The 19,718-nt window shown below is 47.4% G+C and overlaps 1 protein-coding gene across 1 annotated transcript; it reads right to left on the reverse strand.

Annotated features, from left to right (window-relative positions):
- Positions 1 to 1,882: 1,882 nt before the first annotated feature.
- Positions 1,883 to 19,445, reverse strand: PPP1CC (protein phosphatase 1 catalytic subunit gamma). Its single transcript, XM_090291138.1, has 8 exons — positions 19,153 to 19,445; positions 9,100 to 9,231; positions 7,913 to 8,143; positions 5,798 to 5,902; positions 4,570 to 4,793; positions 4,225 to 4,359; positions 3,171 to 3,231; positions 1,883 to 2,272 (listed from the first exon to the last, which is right to left on the reverse strand). The coding sequence occupies exons 1-8, from the start codon at positions 19,205 to 19,207 to the stop codon at positions 2,202 to 2,204; spliced, it is 1,014 nt and encodes a 337-aa protein (XP_090147264.1). The 5' UTR covers positions 19,208 to 19,445; the 3' UTR covers positions 1,883 to 2,201.
- Between the last annotated feature and the right edge of the window lie 273 nt (positions 19,446 to 19,718).

Consider the following 19,718-nt stretch of genomic DNA (forward strand, 5'->3'; position numbering starts at 1 on the left):
CAGTACTGTGCTAACTGGCGGGCCAGAAGGAAAAAGGAACATGCGTTTTTAAACGGCTCCTCCATTCTTCCTTCAGCTGCACCGCACACACATCTTGGCTGAATGCTTAGTCCAGTCCTGTATTTGGGCTCGGCCAGTATTGCTATCAGAGAACCCGCTGTGGTGCGATAATGAATTTGAAATCTACCCAAAAAACTGTGTCTTACAATTTAATCGTTAGAATTGTTCTCCATTTCCGAAGTTTGACTTTGGGCAGCAAGAATACGTTCTGAGCGCCCTCTGTGCCTCTGCTGCTCCTGTGGTACCTACACACTGGTGATATCAGGTAGACGCCTGACCCGAGGCCAGTGGACACAAGTTGTTTTCTGGTGGCCCTCCCACCACACTGAATGTCATGTCCTAACGTTAAGACGACTTCGCCTTTCTCAATTCTTCAGACTTAAAAAAGTCTCATTGGTGATCACTTAGTTTTACATAATCCTTCCATTTCAAGTATTGCACAGTGCCTTGCCATGATTTCTGAATATTTTTGGAATTACTTAAGACTGTTGTCATACCGATTCCTTTCCAGTATCTGCATGCCTTCTATTTTTAAATTCTTACAAACTTTTGTAAGCTCCAAGTTCTTCCTAAACTTATCTAGGCGATAATCTATTTTCTATTTAATTGTTGCCCTTTAAACTACTTGATTACAAGCTTTCATAATAAACGGAGTGAAGTCATTTACTTAGTCCTGTAACAGTGGGGCCAAAGGAGGTTAACCGCTGTACGGGAGTTTATTCTTGTATCAATCACTGGACTTCCCATACGAACAACTGTAAACCTACATTTGCTCCACCCTGTACTTGTACTTCACGTAACTGACAAAATGACACCATCCTCACAACAAAAACGCCTGTTACTGACATTTATTCAGATAATATTTGCAGTGAACCCCAAGGCCACGCCCGTCCCAGCTCCTGCAGCAGCTGCGTCGACCAGGCGGAGCGCCAGCCCTGGGCTCACCTACTCACCAGGCACCAATGCGAGGGCACCGGGGGTTTTACGCCTTTATCGTTTCAATCCTGGACCAAGGTTGAAGGCATAGAGAGCACCTCTTCATTTTCCCTCTTCTTCTGAAGCTCCCACACCCAATCCAGCCAGGGTAAATGATAACTGACTTTTGCCTGTGCCCAGACCTAGTTTCCTGATGCAACTCTGTGCTGATACGGATGTAAATCTCAGGATTATTCTTTGATATCTTAGACTGTGCACTGAACATGTAAGCCACCTTTTGTGGCTTCACTCTTCACAGTCCCTTCGGTGAGTATCTCGTTCTCTATTTCGTAGGTGAGGAAGAGCCTGGGGCAGGACGTCTATTCTGCTGGTCCAGGCTGATGTGCAGAACTGAAAGTCACTCATCAAACACGGATTGAAGCTGGCTGGCCTACAGGCTGTACTGTATGGGCCTTGGGTCTCTTTTCCAAGAGGTGGGAAATGGGCATAGAGAACTCAGAAACCTTTTAACACACTTTATTGTAGAAGCTCTTTTAATGTCTTCTACACACCTAAATGTGTAGAACATTCCTTTTTGTCCTCATGCAGATCCCCAACTCTATACCCCTCCCTTTAAAAATTTTTAAAATTTCTTTGAGAGAGAGAATCATGCATTTGCTGTCCCACTCATCTATGCATCATTGGTTGATTCCTGTGTGTGCCCTGACCGGGGATGGAACCCACAACCTGGTGCATCAGGAGATGCTCTAACCGACGGGGCTTTCGGGCCAGGACCTCATCGCTCCACAAATCCAGGTTGTAACTCAAAGGACGTGAGCATCCATATGATAACCCATCACGGGAAAACAGACCATGTGAAGGAAGACAAATGCAAACGGCAACTGTGTGATTTCCAGAGCAATTTATTCATTAAACTCGACTCCACACGCCATCAGCAGTCCCCTGGGCGGGCTGTGCTGACAAACAGACACTGAGAGGGTTTAACAAGTTCATCATTTAATAGGTCTGACTTCACTGTCATCACATGGTATTGTACATGGTCATCTGCTGGAACAGATTTCTTTTAACAGATCATAGTTTAAAAAAGTCACAGATAAGGTAAGTTCTGTATAAACGGGTGGACAGTAAGTTAGTTCCTTTGTTTGGACTTACAAGCCTCAACTTCATCGCAGAATAAAGAATGTCGCCAAAGAAAGCATAATCAGTCACTCGTACAGAACAGTATTGTTTCTATAATTTGGAGCTTTCTGAATGGGCGGGTTCAGGCCTGATGTAACTGTAAAAAGATTACTTAATGAATAGACTATATGGAACTCGTACAAAATGTTATTAACTTTAACCATTAATAGCTTAAACTGCACTAGGTTACTGACTGCTATTCAAACTCAAAAACCTGATTCTGAACCCTCACGAGGGTGGCACAGGTGCACAGCCAACCACCCTGCCCTTGGGGGGTGTCATCCAACATTCCCAACAAAAACTTTGGCTTTAGGAAAGAGTCACAAACATTTAAAATAATGGCTTTAATCGTCATTTTAAGTATACGGTAGAGGAAAGTGTGCTTTAATTAAATATACATTATACCAGTGATGCTGGCAAGGTTGAAAGTTACTCCTAATGTTATTGACAGCTATAAAAACCAGTTCGTACATGACAAGACAATGAGAAATAAGTAATCCCTTTGAAACAAATTCTTAAAATTAAAAAAAAAATGTTCACAGTGGTTCGTATCAACAGGATGCATTTTATGACAATAACATGTACAGACTGAGCACCCTAGGGCTCTCTTTATCTCCTAAAGAAAACGAGCATTTACATTATTCATGGGTTGTACTAAATTAAAAAAAGACGATTGTACACTCACCCGTTAGACAGGATAAACTGTCCCGGGGTGTACAACCTTAACACCGTCATTAAAGTTGTTTGCAAAAGGAAGAGAGAATTAAAAAAACAGAACATTTTTTTCTTGGGAGTGAAGTCTTTCATTTGCTGTTATAACCAGCAAACGCCATTCATTAACTCAAAAACGGAAGGGAGGGCTCCACAAACACTATTGAGCAAGCTGGCCATTACACATTACAGTTTAAAAATGAAGGTTATATACTATATGTTATCAGTCCCAACTAGGCATAGTCAAAATGACATCTATTTCTTTGCTTGCTTTGTGATCATACCCCTTGGAGGTGTTACCGGTCTCGTGGCATTCGGCTTCTTTTTCTCTGCAGGCTTTAAAATCTGCAAAGATTCAAAAGACAGCACATTTTAGGAAATATACTCAACCTCAAATCTTCCTAAAATCCCTTAAAATTTCATTCAAATCTTTTGTTCAGAAATGTTTTTTGACTTTAAAACTGCCCAACAACTTTGAAAGCCCCAAGGGCATGTGAACATGAACCAAGCTGACAAGTAAACATTTTGGCAATAAATGCCATGATGAAAAGATAAAAAGTATAACTGGGAAAAAAACGACAATTTTCTGAAGTCACACCTTGTAAATCGTTAGACTACGCCCCCTGATGTAAGGAGAGAGAGTGTCACAGGGTCGTGTTTTCTCAGCCACCCGGGGGACCCTGTCACAACCTCTGGAAGCTGCGAGTTCTCCCTGGGAACCGGTGTAAGAGAAGCTGGTCTAACCCATTTAACTAATGGCTGTCACGTGACCTCACGGGCTCCATCTCTGTTCACGACTGGGCTGCGTGAAGTCACACAGCTCTGTCACAAGCGAATGCGGAAAAGGCTCAGAAGCAGACCTGACTTTGCGTAAATGACGCTTTTGTGCCGAGGGAAGGCCGGATGATGTCACGGTGGCTCAGAAGAGGTTTGGTAGAAACGACCCTGGAGGAGAGAGCTGGGGGGACTGCGCGATCACAGCCTGGCTGGCACGTGGCAGTCCGCACAGCTGTCCCATTTTAGCTGAACATTATCACAGCGACACTGTGGTTTTAGGTTTACAGTAAAGAAGTCACAGCACAAAAAGCTAATGCACTGGCTGTCTTTTTCCCCCATTTAAACGCGAAGTTAAATCTGACACTGGGGAAAGGCTCTACACTGTTTTTTTTCTTTGAAAGGGGTCTAACTCATTACTCAACTAGGAGAAACAATGGCTGAGGGAAAATAAAAATTTAGTCTATTTCACACAAACAAACAGCAGGCAGAAAGCAGCGATTACTTTTCCCTGCAGGCAGCCCAGACAGAGCGAGAGGAAACCACGCAGAAAACACCCTCTACCTGGAAGGAGCACATCAGCGTCTCGTCCACACTCATCATGGCGCCCGCGTTGTCAAACTCCCCACAGTAATTGGGGGCAGAGAACAGAGTGACCAACTGCCTCTTTGCAAAAAACTCATATCCATCTTCAACCACCTTGGAGAGAAAGTGTTTTCAGTATAAGTAGGTGTCAAATTTTAGGCGCGTAAAACCATTCTTCAGTTTCCTGTTGAGCCTCACACTCTGCAGGCCAACTTCCAGAGACAGTTCGTATAAATAAGCAATACCTACCCACCAAAATCAACAAGGAGAATCTGTGCGCACACACATGCTCTTAAGTGTACATGTAAAATTCAAAATCAATACCTGATGGGCTCTACATATAAGATCCAAATCATGCTTATGGAGAAATTTTGCAACCACTTCTGCACCAAATGTGAAGGACACTCCTCTGTCATTTTCACCCCAGCCTAAGACATCTTTATCGGGGTCAGACCACAAAAGATCACAAAGAAGACCTTGATCTGGTACATCAGTTGGTCGCATAATTCGCCGAATCTGCTCCATAGATTGAAGATCTGGTGATAAACCTATTAAATGAGAAAAATTTGAAGAAGACAACTTTGAAATGGCACTTTAAGAATTTCATTTTGTCTTCAGAGGCTCAGTGACTCTAACATGAAGGCTTAAATTAAACCTGTGGTATATTCTATTAAACTTTGGTTTAAAAAATATTGACTAAGCATTGGACTGTGTTACATGCACGCACCTGTGGGCACAGGATAGGGAAACAGTTACTTTAATGTACAGAGCCCCATCAAATTAAAAACCCAGTGACAAAAACTCCTCCTCCCGTCCTCCGAGAGCCTCCCCAGTTACGACAAGAACGAACGCTGTACACTTTAGGTTTCTCACTGGCCGTCTGTGCCTGTCGGGCACAGAGGCTGCAGACGCTCAGGGCTGACGGAGCCTCCCAGGAAACGCGCGCTGCGCCATGAAACCTGCCAGCCCCGCTCGGCTGTGCGTGGCTCTCAGTTGAGCTAAGGACACCACGCCCAATGCTACCAAACCAGGTGAGTGTAAGAGGGCAAGGATACTGACTTTATTAAAACATATTGTGGCTCCCTAATTTCATGGCCACAGGTAAAAAGAAACCCTCTTTGCTATCACTGTGTTAATCACATTCTGCAAAGCATAACCCCTGAGCAAAGCAGGGTCTCTTTTACAATCTAAGTCAGGAAAACTTCTGAAAAGAGTGGGTCAAAAACAAACCAAGGGAAAGGCTACTCCTATTTTCAGTATTCTAGAAGGACCAAGGTACAGCATATTAACTGCTGTTCATTTTATATTTAGAAAAACTTCATCCTGTTTTCAAATCAAACTGTTACAGAGCCTAGAATTCCCTGCAACAACCCGAATGCCCACTTCAGACTTCCATCCAAATGACCCTGGATGTGCCACTGTGGACCCAGGACTGATGAGAATTATCTGACAGAAGGTCTGCCCCATGATAACCCATGACTGTCAAAGTATGCCCTTTAGAAGGGATCAAAAGCCCTGCAGTTCCGCTTGGAATTAAAATCAGCCCACATACCTCCATGACAGCAAAATATTTTCTCATCCACGATGGCTGCTATCGGTAAACAGTTAAAGCAGTCCGTGAAAGTTTTCCATAGTTTAATGTTATATCTTCTTTTACCTGGGAAAATTTTAGGGTGGTTAAAAAAAGAGACTGGTGTTCTGTAGGTTCATTCTCTCAGGACAATTTCCCCCAAAGCAAGGTTCTGATTACCTTTTAACTAAACAAAAACCATGCTTTAAAATTTATTTATTTATTTATTTTTAGAGAGACAGGAAAGGAGGGAGAGAAAGATCAATGCGTGGTTGCCTCTAGTGCACCCCCAACTGGGGACCTGCCCTGCAACCCAGGCATCTGCCCTGACTGGGAATCGAACCAGCGACCCTTCGTTCTCAAGCCTTCAAGACTCAATCCACTGAGCCACACCAGCTGGGGCTCCAAAAATTATTAAAATCCCCTGGAAGGGGTTAAGAGAATTAGATATATATAATATTTGGAGATGTTTGATCTGTAAGCAACAGCTGACATTTTCATGGGCTCCGAGGCAGAGTGGGATTCCGACAGAAGCATGCCTTTAAGACACCGCCTCCGCAGGAAATGTCTGCTCCAGGTTACAAACCTGCTCACACAGCTCGGGAGTACAAATCTGTCCGAACTGGCTGAGGAAGGCCCAATTGTTGGGGTGCCTTGGTCTCCCATGCCCTCCCATACTAGAAAAACCGAAGGTCAAATCCACTTCCCCAAGGACACGTTTATGCCCAAAGACTGGGCAGCAAATTATGCCTGCCTGATGGGAGGGGGGGCAGCTTGACTACAAGATCAATAATTGAGTCTTGATGACCAAACCAATGCTGGCCTGCTCAATCATTTTAGAGGCCTCTGCATTACACAGAAACTGAAGATGATGTAGCTACTACCCTCACACTAGGATACACGGCACAACAAACAGATCATCTGGATTTGAACTTCAATGACACTTCAGAGTACTTGCTAACGGCTATGTGAAAAGAACCCTTTCTTAACCTGTTCTACAAAGCAGCACCCCTAACGAGTACCTAAAACAGCGCCCGCCCCTGACTTCACTGCCTAGGGAGCAGGAACTGCCCCATTAGAACTTCCGAGACGCACGGTCACTCTCAAGTGCCTTTCCTGCCACACTCAGTCCCAGTCAGTTCAGAGCCCAGATTTTTCTCCTTGGCGATCCCCCCACCTCACCTATCAGCTGGGTCTCAAGACCACAGGCCAAGCGAACAAAGAGCCAGCAGAGCACAGCTGTGTGAACCGGAGATGGAGGAACACCCCGAGAGAACAGGTTATGCTACAGTCCACCCGTGAACAACAGGACGGTCGGGGGCCCCCACTCCCCAGGCAGCTAGAAAGCCGCACGGAACCTGCCAGCTCTCTGCACACACGGTGGCCATTTTAAATCAAGTGTTAGTGGCCCCACGCAGTGCAAACCATGTTGTCCAAGGGCCAACTGTACGTCCTCGGGCAGGGCCAGCGGGACAGGGCCTTTAGAGTCACACCGGCAAGCGTTCCTCGACCTCCCCTCCCCTCCCGCCCGGAACGACCCCGCTCCTGCAGAAATGGAGGGCGGACACTAAGGATTCGAAACTCTATTTTAAACATTTCAGTTAAACAGCAACATAAAAAAAAATTGCCCAAACAGGTATTTCCAAGGCTTTAAGAATCTTATTTCTGTCAATTATCTACTCAACCTGCACCTTCAACTAAACAATCCAAAATGGGCCACAATATGTAAAATAAAACAGGTAATTTTTTGAAACAATTTTCTTTCTTATTTCAGCACATTTTAGGACAGTAACTGCCATTTTTCCTGTGTACAAATGTGCCAGAAGAAGAAAAGCTACAAAATTAAATTTCCAAAAGTAATTAATTATCTGTACATCGCAAGATTCCGTTTACATGAAATGTCTAGAAAAGGTAAAGCTATAGACAAAAGTAGACTGGCGCCTGCCTGAAGACTGCGGATAAAAACAAGTTAATGAAGCAGGAAATGAGATTATAACACTGCACCTAAACTCACACATCCTGACGACAGAACTAGATCAGTTTATGACCTAGGACCTCAATTTCAGTAGCCCTTCCTTAGACACAGAAAGTACTTACACTCATCGTAAAATCCATAAATTCTATTGATGCTGGCACACTCGTGGTTTCCTCTGAGAAGAAAAAAATTCTCGGGGTATTTGATTTTGTACGCCAGTAAGAGGCAGATAGTCTCCAGAGACTGCTTCCCCCTGTCCACATAGTCCCCAAGAAACAGGTAGTTGCTTTCTGGCGGGAAGCCACCGTACTCAAAAAGCCGAAGCAAATCGTAGTACTGCCCGTGGATGTCACCTAGAAGCAAAGGTTGTGTTACACAGGGTCTTCGTACCCACCGCTCACTAACAAGGCCTCGGAAAGGCGTTCTTCAAGCACCCATTGCGCGGCGGCATGCCTTCTCACAGTGAGTTAAATTTGCGAGCTAACACTAATTTCTAATTAGTGTTCAATTGAAAATAACATAAATTTTTAGTGCATGTCCAGAATCTCACACAAAACTCAGCCAGTTAAGAAATGTCTCTTGTGGAGAGGACTGTCAATGCCCAGGCAGGCCTTCTTGCCAAGTAACACGGTTTTCCTTTCAGGCCAGTGATCGGCATCGGGGCCCCGACAGCTCCGGCACTGGGCTCCGTGTGGCAGGAACGCTGCCTTTCCGGGGAGCCCCGGCCCCCGTGAGCATGGCCACAGGACGCTGGTCAAGGCATCCGTTCAGCCTCCAGTTCCCTGACAAGTGATGCCAGAGAGCACTTACTTTAAAAACGTGCACAGAAGCTTTATCGGTGTGGTCAAACACACTAGAAGAATATAGCATCACTCAGATAAAAGTTGAGTTTTTATACAGATTATGTGCTTCTATCGTGCAGAAAAGCAGAACTATAAAGCAGCAGCAAGGAAGGTCTATTTTTAGGCATAACCAGTTCCACTTTAAGCTTAAATGTAAATTCTATATATTCATATAGTTCAGACCTTTTCTTAGCTCTCCATTCTGTTCCATTTCTTTCTTTCTGCAATGTTTATAGTCCTTCAGCAAAATAATTTTTAGAAAATTTGAAGCACATCTAAATAAACTAAGCCCATTAGAAGTATTTATTCTAGAGCTACATTTGTTTAATTTAACTTTAAGTAGTTCCAGGCCATGCATAAATAGTAAATGACCCTGATGGCTAATGCAAGGTCATCTATACATCCTTGACTCAGCCGACTGCAATCACAGAACCAGAGACGGCTGTCGCGGGGGGATGACGACTTACCACATATTTTGAGTGGCGCTTCAAGTTCTAGTAGGATAGGCTGACTGAGAAAGATCTCCCGGGATTTTAAGCACAGTCCCCTGATTTCATTTTCCTGTAGCTGGACATTCTTACCAGGCTTGGACCCTCTCACTGTAGGGCAGAAAGACCCCAATTAGTCAAAGTCAAAATACAATTGAATATAAACATCTTAAATATCTGAAAAGATACACATTTTTGATAAAGAGGAGGCAAAACAAACAAACAAACAAACAAACGAACATGGTTTAGCTAGCTTCTCGGCCGGCGTGATTTTTAGGGCACCTATAAAGAACATAGTGTTAGTGCCTAATTAGAATCTTCAATCTTAGACAGGATTTCAGAGATGATTTAGTCGCCAACTTCTATACCAAGTTAAGATTTGTCCAGGACAGCCTGTGTGTGTGGAGGAGCAGAAAGGTCTTCCTTTCACTACGTGCTGAAATCAGACTCCCTGGGCCCGAGGCTCAGCCCCGCACCCAGGCCACACACCTGGCCTTGCTCCCAGACAGTCCGCCCACCAGGCCACCCCTTTTGCCTCCAGTCTTGTCTTCTCCTCAACGGCCTTATAAATAATTAGTATTCGTACAGCAGAAGATGTTAGAGATTGTCACATCACTGAGCTGGTTCTCAGAATTCCTTGTCTTAAAATGTGAGACTGGAATTGCTTAGACTGCTCTCCCCTAAAGCAGCGTTTTTCAGGTGACCTTGGGAATCTCAAGAGCCCCAGATTTAATATCTACGAAAAAATTTAGCGTTTTCACTTCAGTAAGACACACTGTGGGCTCACTGTACATATCGGGCCATGCACAGTCTGGGCCTTCATCTTTAAATACAATCATGCCTCTAGAGGGCAAAAGATGTCAGCCTGCGCTGCAACAAAGGTGGTTTCCTAGTAATGCGAACCGGTAAGGAGGGAGAGAAGGCACAGCACCAGGCATCTGAGACTCACAGGTCACCACGTCACAGCACCAAGGTCTGCCATCCAAACGAAGCACAAGGTCTCCTCTGGCCTCGTAACAGTTCATTTTATCAGCCCGTAGACAGTAGTAGGAAACGAAATTAACTGTTTTGATTCCAGTTGTAACAGATGAGACAGATTCAATAGCACTGATTTGCCAAATTTACCTTAATTTTACAGTTAAGAAGTGCCCTGCTTGCTGGCAGGGCCTGGTTAAATACGGGGGGTCGGAGGGGATTGATCATCCTCGATTTGTAATCAAAGTCTTCACAAAGATTTACAAAGGCAAGCATTCTCTGCATTAGAAATGAAGCGAAAACACAGACCCAGACTAAACATAGAACGCAAGCTTGCGTATTCCTACTGTTCCGTCCAATAAAGTGATTTAGTTTTAGCAATACCACAAAATCCATCAGATGAAACCAATGTTTCTAACTTAAATTTTATTGGTTTTGGAGGCTTTGTTTGTATTCAGATTATAAAATCATTTGGCCTAATAGCCAAATAAGAGCAAGAGGCTGACCTGGCTTGCATCTAGCTCTGTTCTGTAAGTCCCTAAATAACATTAGAGTAATAAAAATTACAAGTACAAAACGCTGATGTTTGAGGGTTTCTTTTTTCATTAAACAAAGGCCGTGTGCAAGTCTGAGAAACACTGCCCTAGGCGAAGCCAGCCACCAGCCTGTGAACAGTCACTGAAACCCTGAATTTTCGGAGGAAACAAGTTTTGACCAGAAATAAAACTGTGTAGAGCGGTTTGTTATTTTTTTTTTCCCCGTGAAAAAGAATGAGCAAGAAAGGAGGACAACAGGGAAGGACCAGACAAACCCCTGACACACACGCACACAGAAAATGCCGAGAACGCCGGGCCGGGAGCCAGAGGCCCCAGGTTTCTGTGCTGGTTCTGGGGCCTCGGACTCATCACCACCTGCGACTCCAAAGTATGTAACTGTGGCGGCCGGTCTCTGGTCAAAGCTCAATAATGACAGCCGTCGAGGGAAATACAAAACGGATGCACATACAACAGCAACTGAGCAACAAAAAATGATTTCTCCACAGTGATTTTTTTCTCTCTCTAAACACACACATAGCAGAGAACTCAAGAAACACTCTTGGCTGGAAAGATGCTGTGATCCCCGATTCACTGGCCAGAAACCCCCAATCATTAGAGATTTCACCACAAGTCAGCCAGAAACCTGGGCAGAATACCCAACAGAAAATTTTATTTTTGGCTTGGAGGGGACTCCCTAAAATCTGACTGGTTTTCAGCAGAGCCCCACATTTGTGAATGAATAGCCCCCCTCCCAGTCTTTCAGGAGAATATGTAAAAACGACTACAGCAGTCCCTCCCTATATTGCGGCCTCACTGTATCGCGGGACTTTTTAAAATATTATATTTAATTATCACGGATTTTTCGCTCTATCGCGGGGTTTTGCGGTTCTGTATACGTACGTTGTTAAAGTGACGTGTGTTTAAGAGTGCGGAATACAGGTAAGGTTCCTACTTCGCGTGGGGGGGGGGTGTCTAGAACGTAATACCCGCGATAAGTGAGGGAACACCACACACCTCTCTAGAAGGCAGACCGTACTTCTCATGTGAGTGCCACCTTGTCACAGATGCAGCTTACGGTAGTTATGGCTCTCTTATTCTGTGCGACTGAGAGTGCGCGGAGATTAATAAAAACAACTACTACTAACCATTAAAAATTTATCTTAACGTGGAGTATTTCCAGAACAAATCAGTGTATTTTATATGTGAAGAACACTACTCATTGAAAAATACAGCATGGTCTCAAAGCTTTTCAAATTCCCTACAATTAGCTCAAGGCAAGAACTATAAAAATAGAGATTCTGCCCAACCTCATCTCCTACCAAGTGGCAAACACCTGCCCACCCTCCAAGCATCCCCACCTGGGCCCCCCTCACACGCCCGCCTCTGCCCCCGAAACGCTCTCCGCAGCCAGGCATGCCCAGCGCGCTCTGTACCGTCACTGTCCGCTCACTTCCACTCCTTGTGTGGGCCTCCTGGGGGAGTGCAAACCCCAAGAACAGGCCACCCGCTCCTCAGTGTACTGCTCACAGCCAGGGCATGGCAGGCACTCAAAATCTGCTCCATACAGGAGGTCTGGAGAAACCCGTAAGTACTGCTGACTTGTGGCACTAGAATTAAACATATGAATTCCAGACGACCTATGTATTTCTCATCAGGCGTCACTAGAGTGTTTTCCTAGCTGTGAAAATACAGGGTTACTCTTAAATTTCAAGTTGAAGATAATGTGTCAAACGGAAGATAAAGATCTCAACATGGGTGAGCACTGTAGATTATTTCTTAAGCAACGGCCACATCAGACAACAGCATAAGCACCTACTTCCCTGTTTTCACCGTCTAGCACGCAGAACCTCTGTCAGCGTAGACCACATCTGCCCAGCGCTGCGCTGAGGGGCTGGACAGGGCCCGCTAACCCGCGACAATCCTGAGCTCAGGCACTGTCACTTCTCCATGGGACAGGCTGGGAGAGGCTCCGTGATCTGGCCCAAACCCGGAGCTTATAAGAAGGACACCCATCCTAGGTCCAGTGATGCTTCCACTATACCGCCCTCCCAAGTTGAGAATTTGTTTTTCATGAAAAATCCCAACCAAAGGAGTTTTTATAAGACCAACATACACTAAAACCCCGATACACAGTCATTGCTCCCTAGGACAAAACTGATACGGGACATAAGGTCACGAGGCATCCTGATGAACGGGAGGCTTTCAATAAGAACTCCATCGTGCAATCTGTTAAGACTTTCAACCCTTACCACGCGTCAACACTCACCGCAGTAGCTGCTGGGCACCTGACCCCGGCAACCAGCTGGACAGGAACCTTGTACTTCCTCTCAGAAAGCTTACGCTCTAGCGCAAGACAGAAAATAAGATGAGCTGGGTACCTGGAGACTGTTATACGTGTCATGACTAGAAGTACCCTTCCATAAAGATTATAAAAGTTCACCTTAAGGACAACATTCCAATACCATTAAAAATAGTATTCAAGACCAAGGCTGGACTATCTCTATTCCATCTGCTGGCTATGAAGGAAAACACAAACAGTACGGGCAGCTCAGTGAACTCCAGGCAACACTCATGCCGAGTCCGCAGTGTGCTCCGTGCAGGACGGGAGAAAGCTACACAAACAGGAGACACTCACATGGGAAACAAAGCCTGTCCCCTCAGGGGAACTTCCTAAGTAGCAGTTCAAATGGTCCCATCAAAGTATTTCAACTTTCGTCAGTGGAATCCAAAATACTGCAATGAATAAGCATCCCCTTCCCTAGATGGGCTGTTTCTCATAAACGCAGCTGCTGGGCCCTGCGCGGAAATAAACCCAGGAGGCACTGCGAACACGCACAGGTTAGTGATCGATACATTAAAAGTCACCCGAGACTCCCACATGACTCCTGAGCAGACGCTTTTCTCCATCTGGCTACAAATGCGGATTCAGAAAAACGCATTGTCTGTTACCAGCAAAGGTTGCTCTGTATGAACCTATCAATTTATGGGGCAAATCACTGATTTCTGATAAAACTTGCAGGCCGTTTTATTGGAAGCAAACTGCTGACCCGGACACGACACGAGGACGCCGCGGGCGCGGCACGGCAGGGGCAGGGCACCCAGCCACGGGCCCCCGGACGGACGCACAGGGCGAGCGCTCCCGAAGCTGCAGGGCTCACACCGGACACCCAGAGGTCGTCTGACCCCCGGCGCGGCAGAAAAAGGGAATACAGCCCAGGACCCCGATCAGATGCAGAGGACGGGGATACGGAATCACGTACAAGGACTACAAAGCCGGCGGCTTTGGTGCTGGATGGAGTTCAGAGAAACACCTTTGTTCGCACTTGGATTTGCTGCCAATGCCGCACAGCTTCTGAGGAGCGCCCCCGCCCGTACGGATACGAGTACACGTACATACAGTGCCGCTTTTAAAACCACACTGTATTTAGGGACCTACTAATAATTTGTATAAGGAAATTACTTTTGTTCAACTACATTATTTGTAATTTAGTTTTACTGTATATGTCACCTAATGCAATGAAGGTGAAAAGTGCTTCCCCAAACCACAAGTCATTGGGATCCTTGTTAAAAATAAATTTTATTATTGAAAAGAAGAGGGGAGGGGAGGGGAGGGGAGGGGAGGGGAGGGGAGGGGAGGGGAGGGAGAAGACTGTAGAAGGAAACGTAGATGCCTTTGGGACTGGGACTGGGGTGGGGGTGGGGCTCTTAGGGGGAGGGAGGTTGAAGGATCAAGCGGAGGGAAAAGAGGGAGAAAACTCACAGCTGCCAGCACCTGGCTGGTGACCGCAGCGGGGAGGCGGAGCAGAACACAGGAGGGATGAATGGCGATGGAAAAAATACAGTAATGTAAAAACAAGGTTTTTTAAAAGATGACTTTGGGATTATTATTTATGAGAAATTAAAAAGTATTCTTCTTGCCCCTCAATTAAAGGCTCCTTAACTGTTCTGAAAGGTCATTATTAAAAAGGAACAGCATCAGCTCAATTACAACGAAATTTTAAAACCTAAGATTGGCACAGCCTGTATAAAAATAAACCAACAGAGATTTTGTTATTTCAAGATAATCCTATTAAAGTAGGTGGTAATGTTAAGAATACTCATTTCAGTGACAGAAAACCTTTAATATTTGACAAATTTTTAAAAATTAGACCTCAAACTAAAACAAAAAAAAGTGAATATTTACAACACTAAAACTTTCCCACAGAAGTTTTTCCTAGAAAGAAATGTAAGCCACAGAAATGTTATAAAGACTCCGAAGACTTCGGTAACACTTTCTGACCACCTTCACTGTTCTCAGCCCCCACGCTCCCATTCCGATTTTCTGAGCTGCTCGCGGTCACCCCCCAGCCCTTAGAGACGAAGCCCACTCCCTCGGGCAGCCAGAATACAGCCGCAGAACACTGCCCACTGCTCTCAACACAGCGCCTGGGGTATATGACACCTACGGTGAAGCCAGCTTATTGAAAAATGTTCAACTCTCCAGTCCAACAACCCATTTTGATAAAAACCACCGATTAGACTCAACACCTGAGTCGAGTCTAATTTGAGAAGCAGTTTTCATTTTCATAAGCCTTGGTATCAGTGACACCACCCACTCCCCGCTAGATGGGACGCCAGTAAACCCTAGAGTAGTGGAGAAACTGGAGATTACAGGTAAATTGTCAAGACGCCTAAAGAAAATCACCTGTTCTTACATGCTTCTGATACGGGGGGTGGGGTCTGACCTCAGAACAAAACTTTGTCCCAGGATTCTATACTCCAAAGAGACGGAATCGTTACTTATTCCTCTGGAGTAAGACTTTCTAGTTTCCTCATCCACAAACCAACTCACATCAGAATATTATCTCCTTCGCAATTTCAGTCTGTAAGGTCTAATAGCCTCAGTTATAAATTAATTGAAATGACCATGTCCATACAGTATCAATCATTTCCCTGCTTCAAGATCAGTAACCCTCACCTGATATTCAAACGGACCGACCGGCACATGCTTTTGCAGAACAGGCTGGTCATTCCAGAACCGCAGTTTCGCAGACAAAACCTCACCAGCCTCTACCAGAGACGGGCTACTAATGCAAGGCCAGCACCTCCTCTACCTCCCAGGCTCAGAAAGGAGAGCCTGGCCTCCTGCTCCTGTCAGGCGAGGGGCACCAGCAATCTTCTCGGCCGTGGTGCGGGACCGGAGCCCGCTCGGCTCCAGTCTCCAGGCTTCCCTGTCTGCCTGGCAGGAAAGGTCGCAGCAGCACACAAGCGACACGCAGGAGGGCAGGGAAGAGAGCGGGCTTACAGACTTCTTTTAAGTTAGGGAATTAGTAATATCTTTAATTTTTATCAACATCATGTCCCAGGATAGATAACTGATTCCAAGTAAAACCTCTAATTGTTAACATTATCTGACATGTAAAGAAAAACAATCACTGCAGAGGTGTCATCAGGAAAGATTACTTTGTTTTCCTTGGTCGGCATTTTAAGAACGTTTTTTTGGCCATTATGTTGTGCCTTTTATTATCTTCATGACCAGGGATGTTGTCTTTTTAGCATTAGAATGGAAACGTTTCATATTACACCAAAAAGCTATACACACAGGTTCCTGGAGTTTCAGAGTACAAACCTATCTTCAGATGAACTCTTCTTACCTATCAGAGAATTAAATCAGTAAAGGCTTTCCAAGGGCCAGGGCAGAGGTCGTATTTAAATCGCTAGAGCAAGCCAAGCAGTTATACGGAGCCTGGCAGCCTTGCAGTTCGACGATCCCCATCCTCAGAGCAACGATGCTTCTTGCAAATCAGGGTGTGAAAGTCTGTTGCAACTGCCAGCTCCGCAAGAAAAGTGCCAGCTACCCGAACAAGGTCGCTTCCAAAGTAAAACCGAATCTCACTTTTCTGCAACACAGTAGGACTAGCAGACCAATCAGCAGCTGGCATATTTGCTCTCCTAATCTCCCAAGTGTTACTCTGCAGTTACTTAAATAACCTAACACCAGTTTATATAAGGGAAAAACCACCTTTAGGTTTTATCATCAAGGCAGAGCTTGGACAAGAGCCTCCAAGGTGGGTTGCGCAAGCGACACTTTGCTTAAAGAAAAACAACTCACAAGGTAGAAAAGCACTGCAAAGCTGCAGTGACTACAGATCTCACCCACGTGTTTGGATTGACTTTTTAATTATTACTTTTATCCTCCGCCTAGGACATTTTTTCACTGCTTATAGAGAGGGCCAAAGGGAGAAAAAGAAACACCGATATGACTGGTTGCCTCCTATACGTGCCCTGCCGGGGATCAAACCCACAGCCTCGGTGTGCGCCCTGCCAGGGAACCAAAGCCACCGCCTTTCGGTGACGGATGACGCTCCAACCAACTGGGCCACAACAGCCAGGATGAGACTTCACTTTTTAAATTTTTTAACTTATTAATTTGAGAGAGAGATAAAAACACATTTGTTGTTCCACTTATCTGTGCATTCACTGGCGGCTCCTTGTATGGCGCTGCCCAGAGACTGAACCCACAACCCAGGCGTACTGGGGACACTCCCACCAACCGCACTGCCCGGCCGGGCCAAGACCCCACTGCGGGGCTGCCTGTTCAGCACTATCACCGGGCCCCTTCTCAGCTCACCTGTACAGTCCTCCACTTAAAACACTGAACACGTAAGCAATTCTAACAAGGTCACAAAACCAGCACTGCCTCCGTCTGCAGATATACTTAAATCCTGAGTAAAACGTTTTAGAGAGAAAGGTTTTAGGGGCATTACAAAAATCACAACATTTAAAACCGGCATCTTATAACTTGGATACGTGTACATATCCTTAGTGGATCACCAGTCTCTTTGCCAATTTAACAGTGATGAGCAAAGAAGGAACTTCAGGTACTATACTGTGCAGCTCGCCTATTCCTGGGGCACTAAAACGCACTACTTCATACTGATTTCTAGGCAACCCAGACGTAAAGTGAACAAGACTTAACTGATCTTAAAGTTGTTCCTTATCCACAGATTGCAAATCATTTCAATCCATTTCTGACGCACCGCTGCCTCATATACGTCAAAGAACTGTAGGAACTGGTATAAAAAGCATTACTTATTTATTATAATAAATGCCAGGTACTGAATGAATGACAAGGTCTTCACTCCCAAGTGGCAGTGCCACTTCAAGCACATTTCAGGAACGCAGTGGTTTTTTTCTTTTAAGTATAAAAGGTTTTTTTTTTTAAAAAAAAACCCCACACAGATGAAGGTACTTTCAGGAGTTGCATTTTAACGACTTCGCTGCAAAGATGTGCAAAACCCGGAGCTGTCGACTGGTCGTCAGGCTCGCGACTCCCGAGCTCTCCCGGCTCGTCCTGTCCCACAATCCTCGGGACGACACGAAGGCGAAAAAAGTTAACGCTCGGTCACAGCGACCGTGTTCGGCGCCCACAGCGAGAGAGGGACGCGCATCCCCCCAGTTTCGGGGAAGACGCTGGCCTCCGCCGACCCGCTCTGGGCCCCCGAGGCGGCGGCGGGTCACTTCCGCGTCCCTCTCGGAAACACCCGAACTGCCGGCCCCGACGGCGCTCGCACCCACCGCCGGGCACCTCGCCAGACCGGGGTCAGCCAGACCCGAGGGGGGCTTCGCCCTGGACACCCGCTTCCTCCGCTCACAGGGGTGGCTCCCGGCGCCCCGGGTCTGAGAGCTGTCGCGGCGTGACCTTGCTCCGGCGATCCGCCTCCCCGGCTGCTCCGAGAAGCAGGAGGGGGCAGCGGCGCGCACGCCGCGCACGGCTGTTGGCAGGGTCAGTTGAAATTTATATGAAGCGCCCCCCAAACCGCCGCGCGCACAGCAGGCGCCTCGGACTCGCGGGTCAGGGGTGCAAGGATCGCGATTTACTCGACGGCCGCCGGGCACGCCGGAAAGACCGTGAGCTGTCAGCACCGCGGGTTTCAACTTGGGACGCACGTTCCGAAAGGAGCGCGGGGACGTCGCCAGGACACGACAACTTAAAACGGGGACCCGGCAGCGCAGGGGGCGCGTTCCAGCTGCCCCTTGAGAGATGTCCCAGCGTTGGCCACCGATCCCCCCGGTCCCGCGCCCACAAAAAGTATGAAGACGAGGAGGGCAGGGGAGAAGCCCTCCGACCCGGTGAAACCCAAACCCCGCAAACCTCTTTCCGAGAGGACGAACAGCCAGAAAGGACGGAGCACGCCCGCGGTCCGGACTGCGGCCCCCAGCCCTCTCTCCCGCAAAGGCTGGTCCGGTGCGGGGAGCCCGGGGGCACGGGCCGGAAACGTGGGGGTGGGGAGGGTTTTCAAATTTCGCGGACGGGAGGAGAGCTGCGCCTCAGTGCGATGAATGAGCGGGGCCGGGAGGGTCTGCGGGCTGGGCCAAGGGCAGGACCCCGGACGGCCTCCCTCCCGCAGCAGCCCCGGACCCGAGGTTCCCCTCGCGGGCTCGCTCCCCTCGGCGCTGCAAGCCCAACCGGCCTCCTAACTCCGCTCCCCCCGGCTCCCAGCTGCCCGCCTCATCTCGGCACCGCCGCCGTCCCCTTCACCTTCCAGCAGCCGTTGGATGATGCTGTCGATGTTGAGTTTATCTATATCCGCCATCGCCTTCCCACCGCCGACCCTCCCGCAGCGGCGCCGCCGGCGGCTCGCGCCCGGGACTCACGCCTCCCTTCCCACGCCACGAGCACAGAGGCGGTGGTGGCAGCGGCGATGGTAGCAGCCGCGGCGGGTTTCCCCCAACCGCCGGGCTCCCTGCTTCCTCCTTCTCTTCCCACTGGAACCACGAGAAGAACAAAATGGCCGCCGACTCCTCAGCCAGCCTCGGGCGGCGCACGAATGCGCGCGGGGGAGTGCAGCGGCCCGGCCGGGACTTCTTTACGGGCCTTAGGGCGCGCGCGGTAGGGGGCGGGGCCTCGCCGCCGAGGGGGCGTGGCCAGAGCGCGGGGAGGGGGAGGAGACGGTTGAGATTAACTGCGATCGCGCGCGGGATCCTTCCGCCAAACGAGCAGAGCAAATAGGCCCCCTGGCGGGCGCGGGAGCTCCGAAGTTGCACGCGGGAGTGGGGATGGGGGGAAAGCTGAAGCCGTGCATCGGGGGATTGCAGCCTCGCAGG

This window comes from Furipterus horrens, unplaced genomic scaffold (assembly GCF_987537825.1).
Source record: "Furipterus horrens unplaced genomic scaffold, mFurHor1.1.pri manual_scaffold_11, whole genome shotgun sequence".
In the NCBI taxonomy this organism is placed as follows: Eukaryota; Metazoa; Chordata; class Mammalia; order Chiroptera; family Furipteridae; genus Furipterus; species Furipterus horrens.

Excerpts from the sequence above, each read along its gene's own strand:
- PPP1CC (XM_090291138.1), bottom strand. The coding sequence starts at position 19,207 with ATGGCGGATATAGATAAACTCAACATCGACAGCATCATCCAACGGCTG. Across the intron at positions 4,794-5,797 it reads AATATTTTGCTGTCATGGAG|GTTTATCACCAGATCTTCAA; the intron begins GTATGTGGGCTG and ends CTCATTTAATAG. Across the intron at positions 2,273-3,170 it reads ACCGGTAACACCTCCAAGGG|TTACATCAGGCCTGAACCCG; the intron begins GTATGATCACAA and ends ATCTTTTTACAG.